Genomic DNA, 22,542 nt, shown 5'->3' with positions numbered 1-22,542 from the left:
GACATGAGGAACAAGACAAAAGCGGGCAGGCTCCCTGGTTTCTCTGCACTCAACTCCACTTACCGGCAACTCCGTGGGGAAGCGCCCACGTTAGGGAGGCCATTGCAACTGGCACCCAGGGTACTTCTCAGGGACTACCTGAGCCCAGGAGATACTGAGCACTCCGTGCCCGCCAGAGCCTCCCAGAACCAGGCTTGGAAAGAGCAGCAGCTCTTGAGCTCAAGAGCCATGAGCCACGGCTGTCAAGAGCTGTGCAGAAAGATTCTGGGGGAGCAGAAGTGCCGGTGTTCTGGCATGCTTGTGGGTAAAGGGCACTTCAGTCACTTACCCTGCCCCTAAGAATGAAATCCCAAAAAAGGCCCTTGCTGGAGGACGCTGCGCGCTCCTGCCCACAGCAACCCTGTAGCAGCGCCCTCTGGGCGCGGGCTGAGCAGCGAGAGCCCAGCTCCTGCAGGTTCAGTTCAAGGTTGCGAGTTGCTTCTTCACTGCTGCCCCAGGCACCGTGATCGCTGCTCACTGGGAGCTCCCAAGCCAGCCGACGTCTTTGACTTTCTCAGCGATCGTCAGGCCCTTAGCTATGCAGGTAGCACCAGCCAGCCCCTTTCCCGGCAGGAATGTGCCTCCAGACAGCAGCTGACTGGCTCAGCGCTCTCCAGCCAGACACTGAGGTGGAGCTGCCCCGCCCTAGACGCTCACCGACTGCATCTGTCCCAGCTCCTTCCCCACCCTCAGGTACGGCTCAGAGACTCCAGTGCCCCTGTACGCACTGGCTAACCTTCCTGTCTCCAGCAGCCTTCCAGCTCTGGGAGGGGGAGGGGAAACCAGCAGACTGGAAGCACTCAAAGTGCCGGGAGGAGCAGGGAAGTGCAGGGCTCCACGCATGAGGGGGCTTTGGGGAAGGGGGACAAGCGGGGGATGCATGGGATGCTGTGACCCAATTACTAACCGTGGCTGCCCATCGCTGCTCTCGAGCAACGGTCGAATGCCCCTCTGGTACGTCTTTGGTTGCATTAAGTTCCCCAACAGCTGCACGTGCTGCGAGCTCACAGCCTTCCCTCCCTCGCCGAACCAGGCGGGTGGTTTGTGCCACTGAAGAGCAGCCCCAAGGTGGCTGCATTCCCGGGGGTGTCCTAATCGCCACTGACGGTTTGTAGACCAGGACTTGTCTGTGTAAACTGCTTTGGACCTCGGGACCTATGGGTGCTTCTGACTGCCAAGCACATTTAAACCGTGTCCAGTCTAAAACGTTAACGAGCTGGGACCCAGAGGGTCCAAGCCTAGACTCTCCCGATCAGGGCAACGCTTGCTTTAGAACTTGCGCCCAAGCGCCTACGCACTGCAGCAGCACTTCTGACCTGCCAACCTGGGCGCGCAGGGCCAGCTTTAATACAACCGTCTGGCTTTGCTGCTCTGCTGCAGCCCGAGCACACACCATGTGCTTCCCTCCTTAAGGCAGCCTGCTCTGAAAGACAGAGAGGCCCCTTCTAGACGCACCAGAGTGAACTCAAGGGGCTAAGAGAGTTCCTCTAGATGGCCTGGTGTTCCATTGTGCAGCTATTTAGCTACAGACCCTTTAAAACAAGTATTGACGTAATTTCCTACTTAAGAGATTTTTCAGATGAGAATGATTGAAATCAACACCCTCCTATGCCAGCTATTGGGAAGGGACTAAAATTAACCCGAAATGCTGCTTCAGAGCAACAGATGACCTATAGGGAAACGCACATTTGAACCAAAACACGGGGAACCAGAATAAAAGTCTCATGAGAAATAGTGAACCCCACAAAGAGTATTTCAGTTAAACATCTCGGCTTCCCGGTCATTCCGCGATCCCAAAGCATGGCCTCCCCACGGGCCAATCAGCTAGTCAGGATCGGGGATCCCAGATACACCACCTCCCACAGCTGATAGATCTGTTCTCATCAACATTCAAACTTAGCCTGGTTCAGCCTTTAGCGGACACGGAGCTCAGCAAGCCCGTTCTAAGTCCCCTGGAGCGCTGGTTGTTTACGGGGGCCCACTGGGCCCAAGACTCAACTGATTTTGTGGGACAACAAATGAAAAAGAGCACGGGGGGCGCGGCGAAAGGGTTAAAACGAGGGAAGCGGACGGGGACTCCGAGCAGAGCCCGCCGCTCCTGGAAGCTGTGCAGGGAGCCAGTGGACGCTGCCCAGGAGAACCTGGCCCGGATGCGTGACACTAGGGCCCACATGCTAGCCACTGACCTGACTTGTGGAAAACGGCACCTCTGCTCAGCAGGGGGCAGCAGCATCACATTGAAATGGCCGGCTCGGCGGGGAGGAGGGGCTAAGAAATGGCCTGCCCTGCAGGGAGGAGGGGCTAAGAAATGGCCTGCCCTGCAGGGAGGAGGGGCTAAGAAATGGCCTGCCCTGCAGGGAGGAGGGGCTAAGAAATGGCCTGCCCTGCAGGGAGGAGGGGCTAAGAAATGGCCTGCCCTGCAGGGAGGAGGGGCTAAGAAATGGCCTGCCCTGCAGGGAGGAGGGGCCAGGCTGGCCGGGGAGGAGGGGCTAAGAAATGGCCTGCCCTGCAGGGAGGAGGGGCCAGGCTGGCAGGGAGGAGGGGCTAAGAAATGGCCTGCCCTGCAGGGAGGAGGGGCCAGGCTGGCAGGGGAGGAGGGGCTAAGAAATGGCCTGCCCGGCAGGGGGGGGCCAGGCTGGCCGGTGGGGCAGAGCGAACTTACATGCTGGCCAGTGAAGATGCCAAGCACACGGCTAGCTCTCTGCCCTGGGTACTCCCTCCAGCCTGCAGCAGCCGTTCTACGTGCTCCCCACCAAGAGCCGGGGCGCTCAATTGCCAGGCTAGCACTCAGCCAGCGTGCGAGAGGGAATACGGCAGCATGAACCGCTGTGAGGTACTTAGGAGCCTTCCTGAGCGTCACTGCCTGAAGCCTCACACTTCCAAACGCTCCTCTTCTATCTAGTGCGCCAACCAACAGGAGGGTGTCTGTTCTTCGCTATGTGCCCATCGCGAAAGGGAGGCTACAGACTTTGGGTCTGTCACTAGATCAGGCTTCCATGGCCCACACACATGCATTCACAATCAAGTCATAAAAGTGGTGAGAACCACTTGATAGGACTGGAAAACATGGAGATTTTGAGAGGAGGCTGCAATTAAAAGGTTCTTGAGATGATTGTACATAAAAGATATCGGCCCCAAGCCCATTCCAGAAACAACAGGGAGTCAATGACGGAGGGCTCATACTTGCGTCTGGGTTCCTCCGTTCCCGCTGCCATTGCCCCCGCCTCCAATTCCTTGTTTGTGCTGCTGGGAGCCCGTCATCTCGGCCATTCTCCTTTCCATCTGCTCCAGGCGCTCCAGGATCGACATTCTGAACTGATTGTCTAGGGCAAAACAGAGGTATGATATTGCCAGGGAGGACACAGGCAGCTCCCGAGCACAGTCACAAATGGGACCTGGAACCAGCTGGAGACAGCTGGAAGGTGAGTTTGGTTTTGCAATTCGCACCGTCGGAAGCAGGATCCCGGAAGAATTCTCTAGAGACTCTCCAGAGCAAATGGAAGTACAAATGAAAGAGATTTCCCGAGAGACGTCTGGGCAGGTGGGGCTGTGGGGCAGAGTCCCCCTAGATCACAGAAGCGGAAGGCCACCTGCTTCTGTCCCTCTCGTGCATTTCCTTGTTCCTTTCTGCTTATTACTTGCAAGTGTCAACAAATTCAGCGTCCTGGCTTCCCCCAGTGGTGGCAAAGAGAAGGCAGCGGATATTTTATGACAAACATGCACAAGAACGGCCATACGAGGGCAGAAGGGCCCAGCGAGCCCAGCACCCTGCCTGCCGACAGTGGCTAAAGCCAGGTGCCCCAGGGGAATGAACTGAAACAGGCGATCATCACGTGATCCCTCCCGTTGCCCAGCTTCTGGCAAACAGAGGGGAGGGCACCATTCCTGCCCATCCTGGCTAACAGCCCCAGGGGACCTAGCCTCCGTGAAACCATCTAGCTCTGTTTTGAACACTCTCCAAACTCATACGGCTTTCTATTGCGCCAACACTCTCCCCCCCCCCCCCACGCACAGACTCAGAGCTGGCTTTGGGCAGCCTGGCCCTCGTGCCCCGCTTATGGGGGCACTGAATACCCCCTTGATTTACCTGCGGAGAACTGGGAGCGAGTGGCTGCTATGGGAACAAGTTTCCCTCAGGCTCTCATTTCCCCAGAGCCCTAGAGAAACACATTCTCTATTTTCAAAGCCTAGACCCCAGCTCTCAGAAATTAACATGGGGAGTGCTCATAAAACGCGCTAGTTACTTGCAAACTCAAAGGGTCAATAACAATTACTCTAAAAACTGCTTAAAAGTAAGACAAGAGACAAACTTCCTCCACTCCCCAGGCAGGTGGGAGCTTAGTACCTGGCATCCCAATTCTTCCCCAAATGTGTATTTCACCTGGAATTGATCATCATAGGAGCCTGCAGGCACCACTGGTTTCTCGCCTCCTGAGTTGAAACTCAGTCTGAAGACACAGCCAGTAGGGCTAAAATCATGGAATGTATACACCTGACTCTGAAATAATCCAAGAACCGTGACATTAAAGGGATCAAGTTTCAAACAAACATCAAAACGTACTTCACACAACGCACAGTATACCTGTGGCGCGCACCACCTGGGGATGTTACACAGGTCAAAAGCGCAGCGAGGTTCAACGAGAACTGGGTACGTTCATGGAGGGCCGGCCTCATGACCAAAGAGATGGAAGCCAACATAAGCATGATGCCCTTGTCCTGTCTTCCTAATGCAGGAGCCAGGCCCAGCAAAGATGACTAAGATAAACCCTGCCCATTCTAGCCAAATCACCGTAGTGAGAAGAAGTGGAGAGCTCTGGTCAACTGAATGGCTACACAGACCGGCCTCCTGCTCCACACTTGCCTGGGTTGTGTATCTGTCGTGCAGGTCAGGGGTAGGATGTAAGAATGTCACCAGTTAGCCTATGAGCATCAGCCTATCAGCTTCTGATAGGCTACAGGGTTTTTCCGATAAAAGTGGCCTTTTTAAAAAAAAAACTTCACCTGCATCTAGACTGCCACCGCGTACTTTCAAAATTAAATTGAAAGAACGCGGCGGTTTTTTCAACAGCAGTAAACCTCATTTTACGAGGAAGACGCCTTTTTTCAAAAGAAAGGTATTCTTGACCGCAAACAGGGCGTTCTCGAAAGAGCATCCAGACTGCCCGCGTGCTCTTTCGACAGAGTGGATCGCTTTTTTGAAAAAGTTGTGGCTGTCTAGCCAATCTCGTTCGAAAGAAGCGTGTAGTCTAGACGTACCCCCACAGTAACGCTCTGGCCTGCAGGCGCGTGCTGTCTCCCAGCTGCCAGCGGGCTCTGCAGCCTAGGCTCATCCTGCAGAGCCTATAGCACGCAGCGGCAGCCAGCTCCCGGGAGTCGCGAGAGTACCCCTCCACCATCCCGCCCTCCCTAGTCCCACCAGGCCCAACACCCCAGAGCGGTTCATCATGTGACCACTAGGCCTTCTAACGGTTATGGGTTTAAAGATCCCCGGTCGGGTCATTCAGAGCACGTTCATGGAGCGCGGGGGATTTCTAGGTGTTGTGCTACGGAGGGAAGCGGGACGTTTCCAGGGATGTGTGTCACACTCTACACTCCCTGTGCCATTTTGCCACACCCGCAAGCAGCGGAAGCACGTGCGCTGACCCCTCTGCCTTCCCAGTGAGGGCCTGCTTCTCCCCCTTTGAAAAAGCCCGAGCATGGTGACCGTCTGGAACTCGAGCAGCTCCCGTCGGGAGAAGGTGCCCTTTGGAATGCGGACGGAGAGAGCGGAGCTCTTTGTAGGTGGCCGGCCGGGCAAGTGCTGGTGCAGATGAGTTTTAATAACTCTGCCTTTGCCCGAGAACCTTAGACAACCGTCACTTCCTGCTTAGAGGAGACAGCTTGCGGGTGTCAGCCAGGAGGCAGCAGGAACAATCAGTCCAATGCTTTTAGTTCCAATGGTGGGGCCAGGGTACTCCGATCGCCACAGCGTGAGCGCAGCCTGGTAGAGAGAAAGGGCCACGGACCCACTTGTGATGCACCAGAAACACGTGGCACCTCCAGCAGCTGCCTTTGGGGGGCGGACATTGGCAGGCTGAGGATGTGGAGTTGTGGTCTCCGATGCAATAGGCAGTTAGGGTCTGTCTACACTACAAAGATAGTTCGAATTAACGGACGTTAGTTCGAACTAACTCTCATAGGCGCTACACTAGCGCTCCGCTAGTTCGAATTTAATTCAAACTAACGGAGCACTTCGTTCGAACTAGGAAAACCTCATTTTACGAGGACTAAGCCTAGTTCGAACTAGCTAGTTTGAATTAAGGGCTGTGTAGACCCTTAATTCGAACTAGTGGGAGGCTAGTCCTCCCCAGGTTTCCCTGGTGGCCACTCTGGCCAACACCAGGGAAACTCTACTGCCCCCCTCCCGGCCCCGGACCCCTTAAATGGGCATGGGCTGGCTACGGTGCCTGTGCCAGGTGCAAGCCTGCCAGCACCCAGCCAGCAGACCCTGCACCTGGCACGGCACAGAGCCACCCACCCGATGCCCCCCAGCCCTCCCCCTCTTCCCGGGACCAGGCTGGCGGCTCCCGGGAGCTTGCCCGGGACCGCAAGAGGCGGGCTCCCGCCTGGGCTAGTGCGGACATCGTGGACCTTGTCCACGATCTCCACACTAGGCACAGGAAAGTGGCCGGCTTGGGCAGGAGAGTTGCCAGCCTGGCCACCCAGGAGCAGGTGTGCAAGAGAATCAAGGGGGTCCACTGAGACCCCCGACCCTGAGCCCTGAGCTTACAATGGCCATCCTGGGTCAGACCAAAGGTCCATCTAGCCCAGTAGCCTGTCTGCCGACAGCGGCCAACCCTAGGGACCCTGGAGGGGATGGACCGAAGACAGTGACCAAGCCATTTGTCTCGTGCCATCCCTCTCCAGCCTTCCACAAACCTTGGGCAGGGACACCACTCCTACCCCCTGCCTAATAGCACTTCATGGACCCAACCTCCATGACTTGATCTCACGTCCCTTTAAACTCTGTTCCAGTTCTAGCCTTCACAGCCTCCTGCAGCAAGGAGTTCCACAGGTTGACTCTTTGCTTTGTGAAGAGCAACTTTCTGTTACTAGTTTGAAGCCTGCTACCCATTCCTTTCCTTTGGTGTCCTCTAGTCCTTCTTTATGGGAACTAATGAACTTTTCTGTATGCACCCTCTCCACCCAACTCCTGCTTTTAGAGACCTCTATCCTGTCCCCCCTCCGTCTCCTCTTGTCTAAGCTGAGAAGTCCCAGTCTCTTTAGCCTCTCTTCATATGGGACCTGTTCCCAACCCCTGATCATTGTAGTTGCCCTCCCCTCTCCCAGCCTCTCTCTTCCCCTCTCTCACCTCCTTTTCCCAGTCTCCCCCAGTTTTGTTCAATAAAGAGAGATTCTATTTTTGAACACAATTGTCCTTTATTTTGTACATCAAGAAGAGGGGCTAGGGAAGGGTAAGTGGAAGGAGGTGAGAGAGGAATGGGGTACGAGCCCCCGATGGGGAGGACTGGGCTGGCTCTGCGGGCTTCTGGGGGTGGAAGCTCTCCTGCAGCCCCCCAATTGCCCCCTCTCCCCAGATGGCAGCCTGCGGCAAGTGCAGCCGGGCTGATGGCCGAGTGCTGTGATGTGCCCAGTGTGGGCACACCGGGCACTCCAAGCCAGGACTGCTTTTCAAGCGGGGCACCCCTGAGAACTGTCTGTCCGGGGTGGGGGTCGGGACCCTTTAAGCGCAGCCCTCGGCTAGCCTGAGACAGCATCTCCACGCTCTAAGTCCTCCTCTGATGCCCTGCCGGCACTGCTTCCGGCCATCCTTAAGCCCTGTTCAGGGTCCACTTAATGTGGACATGCTAGTTCGAATTAGCAAAACGCTAATTCGAACTAGTTTTTAGTTCTAGACACGTTAGTTCAAATTAGCTTAGTTCGAATTAACTAATTCGAACTAAGTTAGTTCGAACTAACTCTGTAGTGTAGACAGACCCTTTGTGCTTTTTGAAAAGGAAACGACCCAGCCGCTTGTCACCCGCCTACGTGCTCCACCCTCTCTTCCCCCACCTGTCTCTTGCATTCCCTCCTACCGTACAGGTAAGAAACCAACTGGGAGCACCTCTCTCTGGCGCACCCCGTGGTAAGGGGACTCCCATTCCCTCCCTGTTCGTAGCATGGTCTCTGAAGCCAGCTGCCAGGCCGGTTTCTCTTCTTCCCCAGGGCTCTCACAGGCCTGGGGCTCTTCTGGGCAAAAATAAGAAAATGGAAGCAAGCACCCCAGGACCCCCAGACGAAGCCATCGAGCCAGGCAGACGCGTCCCCCAGCAACGCAGCGTCTAGCGCCCGTGCTGCCTCCGCCTCGCGAGCCATTATCCTGGCCGGGCTTCACGCACCAGTGGATGCGGCTTGCTGCTGCAGAGCGTAAAATAAAAGGTCTGATGCCAAGCTCACTGAAGACGGGCGGAGCCTGCCACTGATGTCAGTGGGCTGGAGCCAGGAGTGGTGCCAATTCAGAGGCTTCTGGAGGGAGGAAATGAACAATGGAGCCCACCCCCAGGGATCCTGGTCCCCCTCTCCCACAGGGCCCCCGGACCCCCTACGCAAGGAGCTGTCCCTCTCTTACACAGGGTGCGAGAGCTGGGTTCTCAGTGCACCCCTCTGAGCGCTGCCATCCAGGAACACCGCCATTCGGCCCAGCACCCTCCGTCTCGACAGAATGGTGGGGGGACAAATCTGAGCGGCGTGAGACCTGTGCGCCAGTTGTAAGGCCACTCCCCGAAGTCTGGCCTGGTCAGGCCACAGGCCCGTGGCGAGGTGACCACGCCCTGGCAGCGGCTGCACTGACGTAGCACAGGGTCACTGCAGCCAAGCACTCAGGCTGTGCTACCTCCCTCTGCTGGAGCTCTGCAGCCTTGCTCCGGGGCCCCAGTACGCAGCCATCCTGCCCAGAGTCCAGCACTGAGGCCCTGATGGCTCCGAATACCACCGATAACAAGTGACATCGTCCTGCGGGACACTGTCGGGGGTCAGCTGGCTCAGCATTGCTGCTTTCGGAGGTGCCCAGATGTGCAGGGGCTATTCCCGTCATCTGGGAGGTGGCAGATGCTGCATTTCTCGTCAGGGAGGGCTCAGCTGCCTTAGGGGCGGCATGAGATACAGCAATGCAAGATCAAATCTGCGACCCCAACTGGCGCACGGTGCTGAACAGGCCAGTGACTGGAGACCGAAGGTGACTGGTCAGAGCGCAGCCCACGAGGCCACACAGAAATCGCCTGACGTTTGACCACGGACAAAGAGCTCGCCCGACCCTCGGGGCAGACTGGGCTCTCGTGAGATGCAAGGTCACTTCACAAAGTGCCTCTGTGCCAAGGAGCATGGGAAGCAAGTCCAGAGGGCTTAGAGTGGGGGTGGGCAAGATTTTGGCCTGAAGGCCACGGTAAGGAAATTGGAGGGAGGGCCAGGAAGGGGGCTGGGGTGCAGAAGGGGGTGGCGTATGCAGGCTCTGGGGTCAGGCGGGGGATGAAGGATTTGGGGTGCAGGAATGGACGTAAGGGCTCCAGCTGGGAGTCTCTGGGGTGCAGGAGGATGCACTGGACTGAGATCTAAGGGTCTGGAAGCAGGATCCGGGTGGCTCTCCTCAGAAGCAGCAGCCCATCCCCTTCCAGCTCCCACAGAGGCAGGGCCATGCAGCTCTGCCTGGTTCCCAGCCAATGGGAGCTGCAAAGCCAGTGCATGGGGTGGGGGCACTGACAGCTGTGCCAAGCCCACTCCTGGCTGGAGCTCCAGGGCTGGGGTAAGCATCCAGCAGGCTGAACGTGGCCTGTGGAGCCCCGGGCTGGAGGTCTCCAAGGCTGCGATGGCCCAGTCGCTGGTTTCCGCTGCCGTATAAAACGGTGTCTCAATAACAGTGTCATGTTCAGATCTGCCCAAGGCCTCTGGGCTGAGGCCGGCAGGCAGCTCCCGGAGGAGACCCCCCGATGTGAAGTGGCACCAGGCCCTGCCATAGCAACGGCTGGAAAACCTGCGTACGCAGCTCCACTGCTACAATAAGTGACCCCACAACACACCTCTCGATGCTTGGGGCCCTACGCATGCCTGTCACCACATGGGGCGCCCTCCCCCAACGGCCACAGTAACAAGCGTGGGGGAAGCAGCGCGCTCTTCAACGAATGCGCAAACAAAACCGAGGAAGGATAAAAACACCACGACCCCCGGGGGCGAACACCTCCCCCGAGCAGCTGGCCTCAGAACCCTGCACAATGCCGTCCGGCGACGAGCTCGGGCACGTCCGTGCGCAACGTCGCTCGATGCTAAAACCCTGCTCCAACTACGCCACTCGCCCCGGCCCTGCAGTCCCCGCCGCAGCCAGACAGGCTCAGCCGGCAGCCAGGACAGAAGGGACGCAGCGTCGCACAGGACGGATGTCAATGCCAGGGCCGAGAGCAGCCAGTGTCATTCCCCAGGGGGGAAGGGGTCCCGGGTCCCTCTCCCCCCTTCCTGCTCTCAGCCCCTTCCCCCCCCCCCGCCCTACCCCCAGCGTGCAATCAGCCCTGCCTGCCCGTGGTCTCCCTTCCTATTGTCTGGTCCTCGGGTATAGTCTGCAGTGGGTCATTGCCCCGCCCCCCAGGACGGTAGGAATCGCACCCAGCACAACAAAGTGTCACTGGCCACTTCACCTGGGACTGTGCTCACTGCCTATGGGAACAATCTGTTCCACCTTCCTGCAGTGGGACGTGGTGGCTCAGACACAGCAGCAGAAGCAGGCCCCTTTGCCTCTCCAGCAGGAGGGGAGAGATTTCTAAGAGGCTCCGGAGCAGGGCTCAGCACGCAGCCTCTGCTCCGTCGCTTCTCCAGGAGGGCTTTGTTCTGGCAGTGCTGCAGTGTGCTGCAGTGCAGTCCGTGTCATCCCCCCCTCCCCATCCCCATGCAGAGCACGTACACTGCGGAGACCGACAGTGCCTGACATCACCGAGCCAGCTCCCGCAAGCGCCGCAGAGTGAAAGGCCTTCGGCTGCTTCTGGCCGGACAGCCAGCCCCTTCCTTCCACTACCTGCTCAGGCTCAGCAGCACCTCGCAGCCTGCGTCCCAGCCCCCAGACCCAAGGGGAGGAAGCAGCAGCTTCAGGACAGGAAAACATTTAACAAGCAAAGTGTTACACTGGCCTCTAAGTTCAGGGATTGGGGGCTTTGCACGGACAGCTCGGGCAGGTCACACGCTTGCTCTCTGCGCCTCCCTGGACAGAAGGGTCAGGGTCTAATCTACAAGCAAGCAAACTGCGGGAATCAGCTGTTAGGTGAACGCTGGAGCAGGCCCTGCCGACCCTGAGCGCCCCCACACGACTGCGGGAATCAGCTGTTAGGTGAACGCTGGAGCAGGCCCTGCCGACCCTGAGCGCCCCACACGACTGTGGGGTCAGAACGGCACTTTGAGACCAGGCTTTTCTGCACGCAGCTCCCTGGAGGTTCCCCAGAGCCCTGCAAGAACGTCCCCTTTGTCTCGTCTCTTTCTGTCCACCGACCCTAGCCCCTCCCTTTCCTGCCCCGCTCTTCCCGACTAGCCTCCATCTGGGCACTGCAAGCACTTTAGAAAGGGGCAGGCAGGGCTGGCCCGGGCCATTTTGGGGCCCCAGGCACGCAGCGCCACCCCCGGGCGCACGGCGCATGCACGGGCCCGCCCCCCCCAGGGAGCACAGGCCCGCCCCCCCCAGGCACGCAGCGCCACCCCCGGGCGCACGGCGCATGCACGGGCCCGCCCCCCCCAGGGAGCACGGCGCATGCACGGGCCCGCCCCCCCCAGGGAGCACGGGCCCGCCCCCCGGGCGCACGGCGCATGCACGGGCCCGCCCCCCCCAGGGAGCACGGGCCCGCCCCCCGGGCGCACGGCGCATGCACGGGCCCGCCCCCCCCAGGGAGCACGGGCCCCCCCCAGGGAGCACGGCACATGTGCTGCCCGGCCCAGCCACCGCTGCTGGCATGCAGCCCGGGGAGGACCGCGCCTGGCCGTGTAGGGCCCCGCGGCTGTGGGGGGAGGGTGCTGCTGGCCGGCGCCGCGGGGATGGTGGGGGCCGGTGCTGCGGGAGCCGGACGCACGGCACCTGAGGGCAGCTAAAAGGGACGCCGGGCACCCCTTACAGCTGCCATCAGGCGCCCCCCATCGGTCGGCGCGCCCACCCCTTAGTCGGCCCTGGGTGCAGGGCGTCACTACCGTTACCAGTCTGGAAGTCTACACACCCTCAGTCTGAGCCCCCTCAATCCAAGCTGGCCGGCCCAGGTCAGACATGGGGTTTTCTTTGCAGTACAGACAAGCGCACAGATAGCGAGCAGCAGTCTCTGTACAAATGCCCAGGGTTTCCAAGCAGCCTCTGCTCAAACCTTGGACAATGCTCCACAGGGGCACCTGCCATTTGCACAGCTTAAGGCCCAGCCAGACTGCTCAGGCGTCTAAAGGAGGGACTGTAGAACTGCGTTCTGACGACGTCCCCCTTGTGCAGTAAGGGTGGTTCTTGGAGAGGGTGCTCCACTGCAGGCGTGTTTGGGCACCAGCACTGCTGACCGGAGCAGTGTCCGTTAGGCTCACGCGGATGGAGTCTTCTCATGCCCCACGAGCAGGCTGACCCCTCAGTCCCTTCTCTGCAGCAGAGTCACTGACAGCTCCGTCGCAAAGGGCAAGAGGGTGATAAAAAGGAAAGGGCACCCCCAGCAGAAACAGAGATAGCGGGGGGGGCTCTGCTCAACAGCTGGGCGGCACCTGAATTTCTCTTGGGCAGCTGCACCAGTGCCCAGCTTACAGGCTGTGAAACACTCACGGGGGACCCACCTTAAAGGACAACCGTCCCTGCACAAGGTGAAAAGCTTCTTCTCGGAGTGGCCCGGTGGCTGCTCCACTGAGGGACTCTCCACCAGCATCACTAACTGGAGAGCGGGGGCTCAGCGGCGGTTGGGTTACAGATGGCAGCACTGGGACATCGAAGGTGCCATCCCCGGCAGAGTCCCCAGATCGCTGAGATAGGGACGCTCTGCAGCAGGCAACGGATGAGGCGCTCGACCTCGTGCAGCATGTGCACAACCTGCTATCCGGAAGGGTCACGCTGCAACCCCACTAACATCGCCTAATGCAGTTCGAACCTGCCTGTTGAGCCTCTGGGCTGACAGGGCTGAGCAGCGTTCCTGGGTGGCCATCCAGGGGAGATTCAGGTACCGCTCAGCTGACTGGCAGAGCACCCACAGGGGTAGTGCACATCTGCACATGCGTTGGTGCCCAGACATTTATTCTACCCACAGAGGAAAAAAAAGATTAAAAAGTACGTTGTTGCTGAGCCCTTAGATCTTTCTGCAATCGAAAGGAAAAGCTTAGGAGACTTCCAGAAAGCCTTTGTCCTATCCAGGTAAAAAGCTAGGGCTCTCCTGACCTTTCCTGAGTGTAATGCAGCTTCCCTATTGTCATGTAGAAAATCGGGGGATGACTCAGTGGGATCCCGTGGAACAAGGAGGTTACACTAGGCATGAATTTTGGACATGGCCAAAGGAATCCCATGCTGGTGGATGCACGCTCAGCCAAGGTGACTGCTATCAGGAGGGCTGTTTTCAGACAGCTCTGCAAGCGAACTGGTGGCCAGGGGTTCCAAGGGAGATCGACTCAGGCCTTTCAACACCAAGATTAGGTCTCATGTAGGGGGAGGGTGCTGAGGTTATGGAGAAAAGTTTTCTACACCCCAAGGAACCGTTTCATGATTAGGCACGATTGCACTAATACCCTTCTACTCGTTAGTGGAAGGACACTATTGCCATTATGTGGACCCTGAGAGAGAGTCCCAACTTCTTCTTCTTTTTTTTTTTTTTTTTTTTTTTTTAAAAGAGCAAGTGCATAGTCTAGGATCACAGAGCTGGGGACATTTGAAACCGGGATGATTTTTGCAGGTAAGTATGGTGTGTTGAGGACTTTCTACTGAGTAGTACTATCTCCTGTACCTCCTTCGAGCAGAAGCTCTCTGTGCATTGGAACCATGAAGAAGCTGTGCCTGGAGATGGAGAATACCAGCTTGGGACGTAGGGTGCATCCTTCATTCTGCAAGAGGAGGACTGGAGTGGGTTGGTGAAACATCAGCAGGCACATCACGAACTAGGACATAGAGAAGGCCCCGAGCCAAAGAAGAAGAGGAGCATCACCTTAGGGAATATTGTCCCACTCCACACCCTCTAGCAATACTGTGACTATTTCTCATTCAGCTGTGTAGTTTAGTGAACGGGTGTATGGTCAGTGTCCCATCACACGTGAATGGGTCATCGAATACTGCTGGGTTTATCGTCTATTCGTGGATGAATGGGAACTCGTGACAGACTGTCCACTGTTGAGTTCTGCATGCCCAGAAAGTAAGCTGCTGGTAGCACAACACTGTGGGAGAAGCAGCATCAATTCTATAGTCTTACAGCTTCTGTGCAGAGACAGGATGACTGGGCTCCCACCTGTTGATGTAATACAGACACGCCATGCTGTCCATTAGGACTTTCATGAGTGATCTCTTGCAGGAAGAAATGGGCAGAGGTTTTCCTGACCACCCTGAGCTAAAGGAGGTTGACATGAAGGGACATCTCCATGGACATCCACTTGCTTTGTGTTGTAAAAACAACACGTAGTCGTGTAGAACCTTAGGACAGTGTTTCTTAAACTGTGTTCTGCGGTAGTGGTAGGCAGTGGGAGGTGTGCCGCAGATAACAGAATTCAAAATGGCTGCCCTTGAAGGAGCAGGCGACCTTTTTTCCCCCCTCAAACTTCCCCCCAACCCTTTCCCCTCCCTGACTTCCCCCCTCCCCCAACAAAAGATCCTTGGTGTTTCTCATAAAAAAATATTATTTGGTGTTCCTTGTTCTTAAAAAGTTTAAGAAACACTGCCTTGGAAACTAACAAAAAAAATAGATAAACTTAAAAACAACAAATAGTCTTTGAACTGCTACCAGACTAACAAAACATAGATGGTATCATGAGCTTTCATGGGCACAGCCACAATACCATCTACATGTTTTGTTAGTCTTTAAAGTGTTACCAGACTATTTGTTGTTGTTTAAGTTTATCCTGTATAGACTAACTCGGCTACCACTCTGAAGCAAAAAAAAAAAAAAAAAAAAAAAAAAAGAGCGCACACTTTCATGGGCAAAACCCACTTCTTCAGATGAGCTTAAGTGGAGACGGCTACCCCTCTGAGCCTTTGTGTTGTAAGGTCATTTAGATATGTTCCCTGTGGTATGAGAGTGGTCGGTGATGAGTAGCAATGATAGGAGGTTTCTGAAAAAGGAATCCCTTTGCAAACATTTGCGGGGTCTTTTCACCAGTTCAAGGAGTTTTTGACGTTGATGGGCAGACACAGGGGTGTGTCTTTTCGGTCTGTAAACCAAGCTGAACCACACTTTGAGACAATGATGTGAAGCCTGGTGTGTGGTATTACCATTGGGCCCACTGCTATATGCTCCAAGAGTTGGAGGCAATGTCTGGATGATATCCGGGGGCTCTTTTGTATGGTCTCTCTGAGTGTGACCAGAGTGAGGAATCTCTTCTGAGGCAGGAGTGCTCTGGCCTGTAATAAGTCGAGGCTGGACCTATGAATTCCAGGCACTGCACAGGAATGAGGATTGATTTCTGGGCATTGATCTGTAGGACAAGTTCTATTGCACATCTATAACTCAACAAGACTCTTGGAAGGACTGGGCTGTAAGAAGGCAATCATCCAAGTAGAGGTAAATCGTGATCTCTTGGGAGCCCAGGTGTGCGGCCACTACTTAGGGAACCTTGGGGAAAACTCATGCAGCTGATGACTGTTCTGAAGGCTGAGGGCTGAAAACCAGTCTCGCTGTACCAATGTTAGAATAACCATCAGTAATGACCATCTTGAATTTTTGAGCGTTGACAAACTTTTGGAGTGCTATGAGGTCTAGTATGGATCTTCAGCCTCCATTTCTCTTGGGAATTAGGAAACAGCAAGAATAAAAAGCTTTGCCTTGGAGATGCTGCTATATTTGTTCTGTGCTCCTACATCTTGTCATCAGCACCGTCATGACGCCCCATCAAGCACTGGGACAATTGGTGTGAAAAAGATCCCTTACTCCCTTGGTCCCACCAGTGGCACGGGTCAGTCAGCACTACCAGAATCCTGGCACGGAAGAGACTCTCGGTACCTGACAAGCCGGAGTGTCTTCCTCTCAGCACTGGGAAGCTGGCAGAGTTTTCTCCTAGTAAGAGTCTTTTCCACGACCCTGCCATGCACTTCCATTGTCTAGTGAGGAATCAGCAAGCCAAAGGAAGCTGTTTCCCACTACTCCTCCTATGGTCCCGACAGCCAAGAGACCCCGGAGCAGTTGGCCCACCCACCACACTGGTACAGCCCACCATGGGCACCATCTTCAGGCTCTATTCTACTATCCCAGTCGCTGTACCAGGATTCCCAGGGCTGCATATCTTTTTTCATATCGCTTTTCAGGTTTCCAGCCTCACCTATGAACCCCCAAGATATTACCCTCAGCTACAGTGTTGAGAAACTTGGTACCTCCTGAGGAGACTGGAGAACAGAGGGTGGGACAGAGATGTCTCCAAGAACCAGTATATCCTCCTCCTCCCCAGATAAGGCCATCATGCCACCACCATTGTCCTTGGCTGATGACTTCTGGCTTTTCCAGGATGTGGCAAAAAGTTGCAGCTCCACTGCAGATGAAGTCAGACACCCACCACACATTTTTGACAGGCTACACGCTTCTTAGTCCTCTAAAACAGCCCTCCCTATTGATGAGTTTCTCCTGCAACAACTATATGGCAGACCCCAGCCTCAGTGATGACCACTTTTAAGCAGACTGATAAAAATATTCTGTCCCAGCTGATACAGAATTCTCTCACCTTCCTACCATCTCTGTCATAGTGGATGCAGTACATTCTCTGGGCCGCCAACATCAAATCAGGTACATTTCCTATGACAAAGACTGAAAACACTTGGGAGTGCTTTGGGAAGAATGCCTATTCCGTGGCCACACTAGTTCTGAATCTCTAATTATCAAGTTTTAATGGTGAAATTTGACACTGTCAACCACTCAAAACGTAGCAACTTAATTGATTTGTTTCCAGAGTCACAGCAGAACCAGTACAAAGCTATCATCCAGAAGGGACAGCTAGTAGCCAAATTTAAGGTATTCCCTTCAGCGTCTGAGCAGGGTTCTGGCTAGCTGTGTGTTAGATGGCTGCACTCAAGCTCATCTGAAGAAATGAGTTTTGTCCATGAAAGCTCGTGTATGTCTAATGTTAGTATCTTACTCTCGAAGGTACCACAGGCCTACTTGTTATCGCAAAACGTGGGGTAGTTTGTTGGCAATTCAGAAACATCAAATTTCCTACGAGTACGACAGGAAGTGGAATGAAAACTTCCAACAGCTCTAAGCCACTGGCAATGCCGAACAGAACGCTGAGGTAACCGAGAACCAGGAGAGCCACCCTCCAAACAACCACAATTCTTCAGCCACAATAAAGCTCCTACCCGGGGAAGGCTCCAGAAGGCCCCACATGCCGAGCTGTAATCAGGCAGCGGGCTCACGTGAGATTGAAATGACTTGTTAAGAATCAAGGTCCCGGTGCAGCCTGATCAACTTGCCATGTAGCTTCAGGTCCCATCTCCCACCTCCCTCTGATTGCAGGAGCACGGCAGCCAGCTGGCAGGAATCGCCCCAGGGAGTACACAGATTAATATTCTGCAAGGGCGAGTACCAGATAACTATCCAAATAAATCAAGGTAAGAGCTCCAGAGCAAAGGGAGGAGCATGGACACCTCCTGACAGCAGAAACGAAATGAAAGGCTGCTGAGCACTTGCACTGGGGCAGGGATGGTTGTCCCTATACCGGAGCAGAGCGTTAGCGTTATCTGCCTTACCAGACATAAGACAAAGGTTTCTTGCTGTATTACGTGGGGGCACTGTATGTCAGCAGCTGCCCCCTCAAACTCCATATGCTCAATATATCCCACCCTATTTCTAATTATAGCACAAATAAGAGCAGCCACGCTGGATCAGACCAATGGGCCCTCTGACCCAGCATCCTGTCTTCTGACAGTGGCTGGATCCAGATGTCGAGAGGGCACAAACAGACCAGGGCAAATAGCACGCGATGCATTCCCCGTCATCCAGTCCCAGCTGCTCGCAGTCGGAGGCTTAGGGATGCCTAGAGAACGGTGTTCCTGACCACCCTGACTTACAGCACTCAGTGGACTTACCCTCCACGAACTCACCTCATTCTTTTATGAATCTAGTTACAAAACAGAAAACATTTAAAACAAAATAAAAATCTAGATTTCTACACGCTTCGCCGCTAATGCATCTTGGCCCCCTTGGTCGCACTGAGGATTGTAAAAGAAGACTGGGTCCTGAAAGATGCCACACCTCAGCAAGTCTCACCTCACAGGTCTGACCAAACAGACCACTTCGTCTGACTGCTGCTGCTTCCTGCAATTCGGAAGCTGCATTTATTTTAAAAAAAAAAAAAAAGTCAGGTTGATGCTAGAGATGTAAGCGACTAGTTGAGTGACTACTAGTCTGCCCCCCCTCGGCCCTCGCTGCCTATGTATCAGAGACAGCAAGGGGGGAGGGACCAGGAGCCAGCGCAGAGAGGCAGGGGAGGCAGAGCCGCAGCCGTCCCAGAGACGGGGCGAGCAGGGACTGAACCCTGCTGCGGCTCTGCACTTGAAGGCGCAGCGGTTGTGTCCCCCCCACTTATTGACTAATTGAGTAATCAATGGAAATTCCATCGACTACTCAATTAGTTAATTAACTGATACTTAACATCCTTAGTTGATGCTGTACCCCTAAATTATACATTTAATCCAGTTCTGCAGGAGCCTAGCAAATGTGAGACATCTCCTGTAGTATAATGTACAGGACAGGATACAAACCCGAATTTCTCTTAACTTCTCTCAACTTCACTGATTCATTGTTCTCAACTCAATTTGTGCCATGTTACATGCAGCACCCTGGAGAGCGCAGCGATTCGGTGACACAGAAATGGGCATTTACATGGTTTTCTTTCCTCTCTAATGTCTTGAAGTTGCACAGGCTCAGGAAAGGCAAGGCGCCCACAGATAAGCAGCAGAAGCACCTGTGCACCCGCTGAAAGAGGCCAAAAGAACACACAGCTTTGAGTACAGAGTACTGCCCCTCATTGTTTGCTACCCAGACATAACTTTTCCTCTCCTTGCAGCTAATTTAGCTTTCAATCAGCGCATTTCTCAGCAACTTTAAGCTTTTTGGCATGTAAAAAGGTTAGCTACAATATAGCACCTATTAAAATCAGAGAAAAGTATCAGATTTTCCGCTCACACAGGATCTTTTATTTATCAATGACCTAAGTACTGAAGATTTGTTTCACAGGCCTCAAAATGATGAGGATACAGATGTATCAGTTCTTGTATTGTATCAAATACAACCGAGAGCCATACAATTAAATAAATCAATGCAAATCCAATTATCCCAACATGAAAAAAATTCCTCAGAGACACAAAACATCTTTTGGGCAACTGATTTCAATCCCAATCATCACAATGGACACAGGATGTTGCTCTGGAAAATATAAGATAGCTGGAGGGACACCCCAAATACGATAAAAATTGGTCCTGTTCCGCTGACCACTTGGATACAGTTACGAGACATTTAGTCGAATATTACCAAACACTGAATACAAAGGAATTAAGCAGTAATGGAGCTCTCATGAAAACCTTTACTGTCCCACCTCCACTCAAAAACTCAACAAAAACAAACCCCAAAGCTGTGAAGCACAAATACACACATGGGAGAGTTGACGTTAAAGATAAGTTTGTCAAAACGTAGCATAATTTATCCTGCAACGCTTCAGAGTGACACAGCCTGATGGGATCTGACATAACACTTTGCATCACTCCAGGGGTGTGTCTAGACTACAGGGTTTTGTCGACAAAAGTGGACTTTTGTCGACAAAACTATACCTGCGTCCACACTGCCTTTGAGTTATGTCAACATAACTCAGCAGTTTTGTCGACGTATGTAAACCTCATTCTACGAGGAATAACGCCTTTTGTCGACAGAGTTCTGTTGATAGAAGGCATTATTGCATCTACACTGTCCTTTGCGTCCACACTGTTATGTCGACAAAGTGGCTTGCTTTGTCGACAGACCTGGATGTAGTCTAGACGCTCTTTGTCGACAGAAGCTTTGTCGACAGTATCTGTCGACAAAACTTCTGTCGACAAAACTCTGTAGTCTAGACATACCCCAGAAGTTCAAGTCCACCAATTTTGCACCATTTCTTATTAAAAACCTCTCCATCTTCAGCACTTACGAGGTTTCTTGTATCAGAGGAGTAGCCCATGCATCTTAGTCTGTTTCACCAAAAACAACAAGGATTCCTGTGGCACCTTAAAGACTAACATGTGTATTTAGACATAAGCTTTCATGGGCTGGAACCTGCATGTGATGAAGTGGGCTCCAGCCCATAAAAGCCAATGATCAGATAAATTCGTTAGTCTTTAAGGTACCACAGGACTCCTCAGAGGTTTCTGTAAGTTGCCACCTCAGTGGGCATGAAGAACTTGGAGACCATGCTCAGGTTTGTTATAGTCCTGTGATGCTTCAGGACTCAACATCTCATCATACAAACCCAACAGCATGCACATTAAGCTCTTACGTGGGGCTGTACTTCTACTATCTCTCCATGCAATCCTGAGAGTAGCTGCTCAGGCCCAGTGCATAAGAGACAACCACGCATCTCTCAGAGAAGGCAGCAAAGGCAGGCAGGTGCAGGCTCGATAGCTAACACTCCACAAAGCTCTTTAGCACATCTGAGGTCTTAGGTTTTTTGGACTTTAAACTTTTTAGCCTTTTCACAAAGGCAAAGTGAGTTTTTCCACTGCTTTCCCACATCTCAATGAAAGAGCTGGCTAGAATTTAGGAAGAGAAGCAAGGAACTTGATCTACTTTCTTAAGATGCACTCCTCTCATAACAGTTACAGTCCTAGAACACCTATTCTCACTATTTGTAGGGAACAGCACTAGCACAGGAACTTCTCCTTTGCCAAATCTGTTCGCACTGGTTTATCATTCTCTGGGAAAACCTAGTACTGATTACTAAGTCCCACAAAATTCTTGGAGAAGGATTTTTTTTTGTCAAAGTCTCAGCATATTAAAGAGCGCGCCTCTCCGGCTTAATGGGACTACAGAGCAATAAATGAACGTATGCATACCGTAACAATCAATGGGAGACGGGAACAATTACATTTTGAACTTTTCCTGTCTGGGCCTCTCAAAAACGCAAAGAAATCGGAGTTTGAATTTGATTTTTTAAAATAATTATGATGGATACGTTTATTTGTAATAATTTTTCAATTTTTATCAACGTACATTTTCAGAATTGCAGGAAATGGTGGGGAAGGAGTCAGACAATTGGGGGGTGGTCTTGGACTGTAATTATTTATTGGAGTAATCACTGAGATTAAAAAAGTTAAAGATCTAAAGCACAAATTGCCAACATCACGTCAAAATATATATAGCAGATAGCTTGAAATCACATTCTATACTGACATTTTTCTTACTTTGCCTAGCTATATATTTCAATCATCATCATCAACGGATTTTTTTTGGTTTGTATGTGTACAGTGAAACAGACATTTATCAACATTTGCAGATAAAAATCACATCCTTCCAAGCCATACTGCCGCAGCTTTGTAGCATGCGTGTCCCTTCCTAGTCCTCTTTCCTTTCAGCTTTGGGCTTAGTTTCAGGCAGGGGACTTTTAACATGTTCTTGTTCTCTCTCGCTTTCTCTAGTGAATGCCAAGGTTCATTCCCTCTGGATCATCACTGTCTAATTAGGAATTCAGCAGTTTCAGTTCACACGTCCCTTCTCGGGATTCCATGTTTTCATCCAAGATATTTAAGCTATCACCCTGATATCTAAATTCTGAGGGGATACCCATTTTCTACAATATATAAACACAAATGAAATAGGGTCAGTTCCCTACATCTCCTCATAGACAGGGATGTGAACACTGGTAGATCTCCCTGGTTTTTCCAGAAGTTTAATCCCTCTGGTGAAGTACTTGTTGTTTTTAACCTTAGGTAAAAGTGGTTTGAATTTACTTTTCATTCGTTTTCAGTATTACTGCTGGGTCTAGTGGCTCTTTGTGCTAAGTGATGTAAATAAGCACAATAAACAGTCCCGCTCCAAAAAGTGTTTCACTGACAGCTACCGTTAACTTCCTCTTATCCCAAAAAACAGCCTCAAGTCTAGGAGATAGTAGGCGTTCGCCTTCTAGGAATATGCAGTGTAATGTGGGTAATGGAAAACTTGGAACTGGGGTACACACCTTAGAGACCAACTGGCAAGGAGAGTTTGAGGAGAATATATTGCCTAATACCTTAGTACTGATGGAACACTCCTTTTTTTACAAGAACGGTGGTCTAGCGAGGTGCACAGCTGGCTGGACCAGAGAAGATGGGTTACTCGTGAGATACAGAACGTCCTGCCTTTC

The 22,542-nt window shown here is 53.1% G+C and overlaps 1 protein-coding gene across 1 annotated transcript in view; it reads right to left on the bottom strand.

Annotated features, from left to right (window-relative positions):
• CAMTA1 (calmodulin binding transcription activator 1) overlaps positions 1 to 22,542 on the bottom strand; it is a 903,169-nt gene that overhangs the window by 52,190 nt on the left and 828,437 nt on the right. Inside the window, 1 exon segment of the mRNA XM_075906418.1 lies at positions 3,223 to 3,362. Within this exon segment, the coding sequence (XP_075762533.1) occupies positions 3,223 to 3,362 (140 nt within the window).

This window comes from Pelodiscus sinensis, chromosome 23, assembly GCF_049634645.1.
Source record: "Pelodiscus sinensis isolate JC-2024 chromosome 23, ASM4963464v1, whole genome shotgun sequence".
NCBI lineage: Eukaryota > Metazoa > Chordata > Testudines > Trionychidae > Pelodiscus > Pelodiscus sinensis.
The sequence above is the reverse complement of the archived record's forward strand: the minus strand, read 5'-3'. Positions and strand labels throughout refer to the sequence as shown.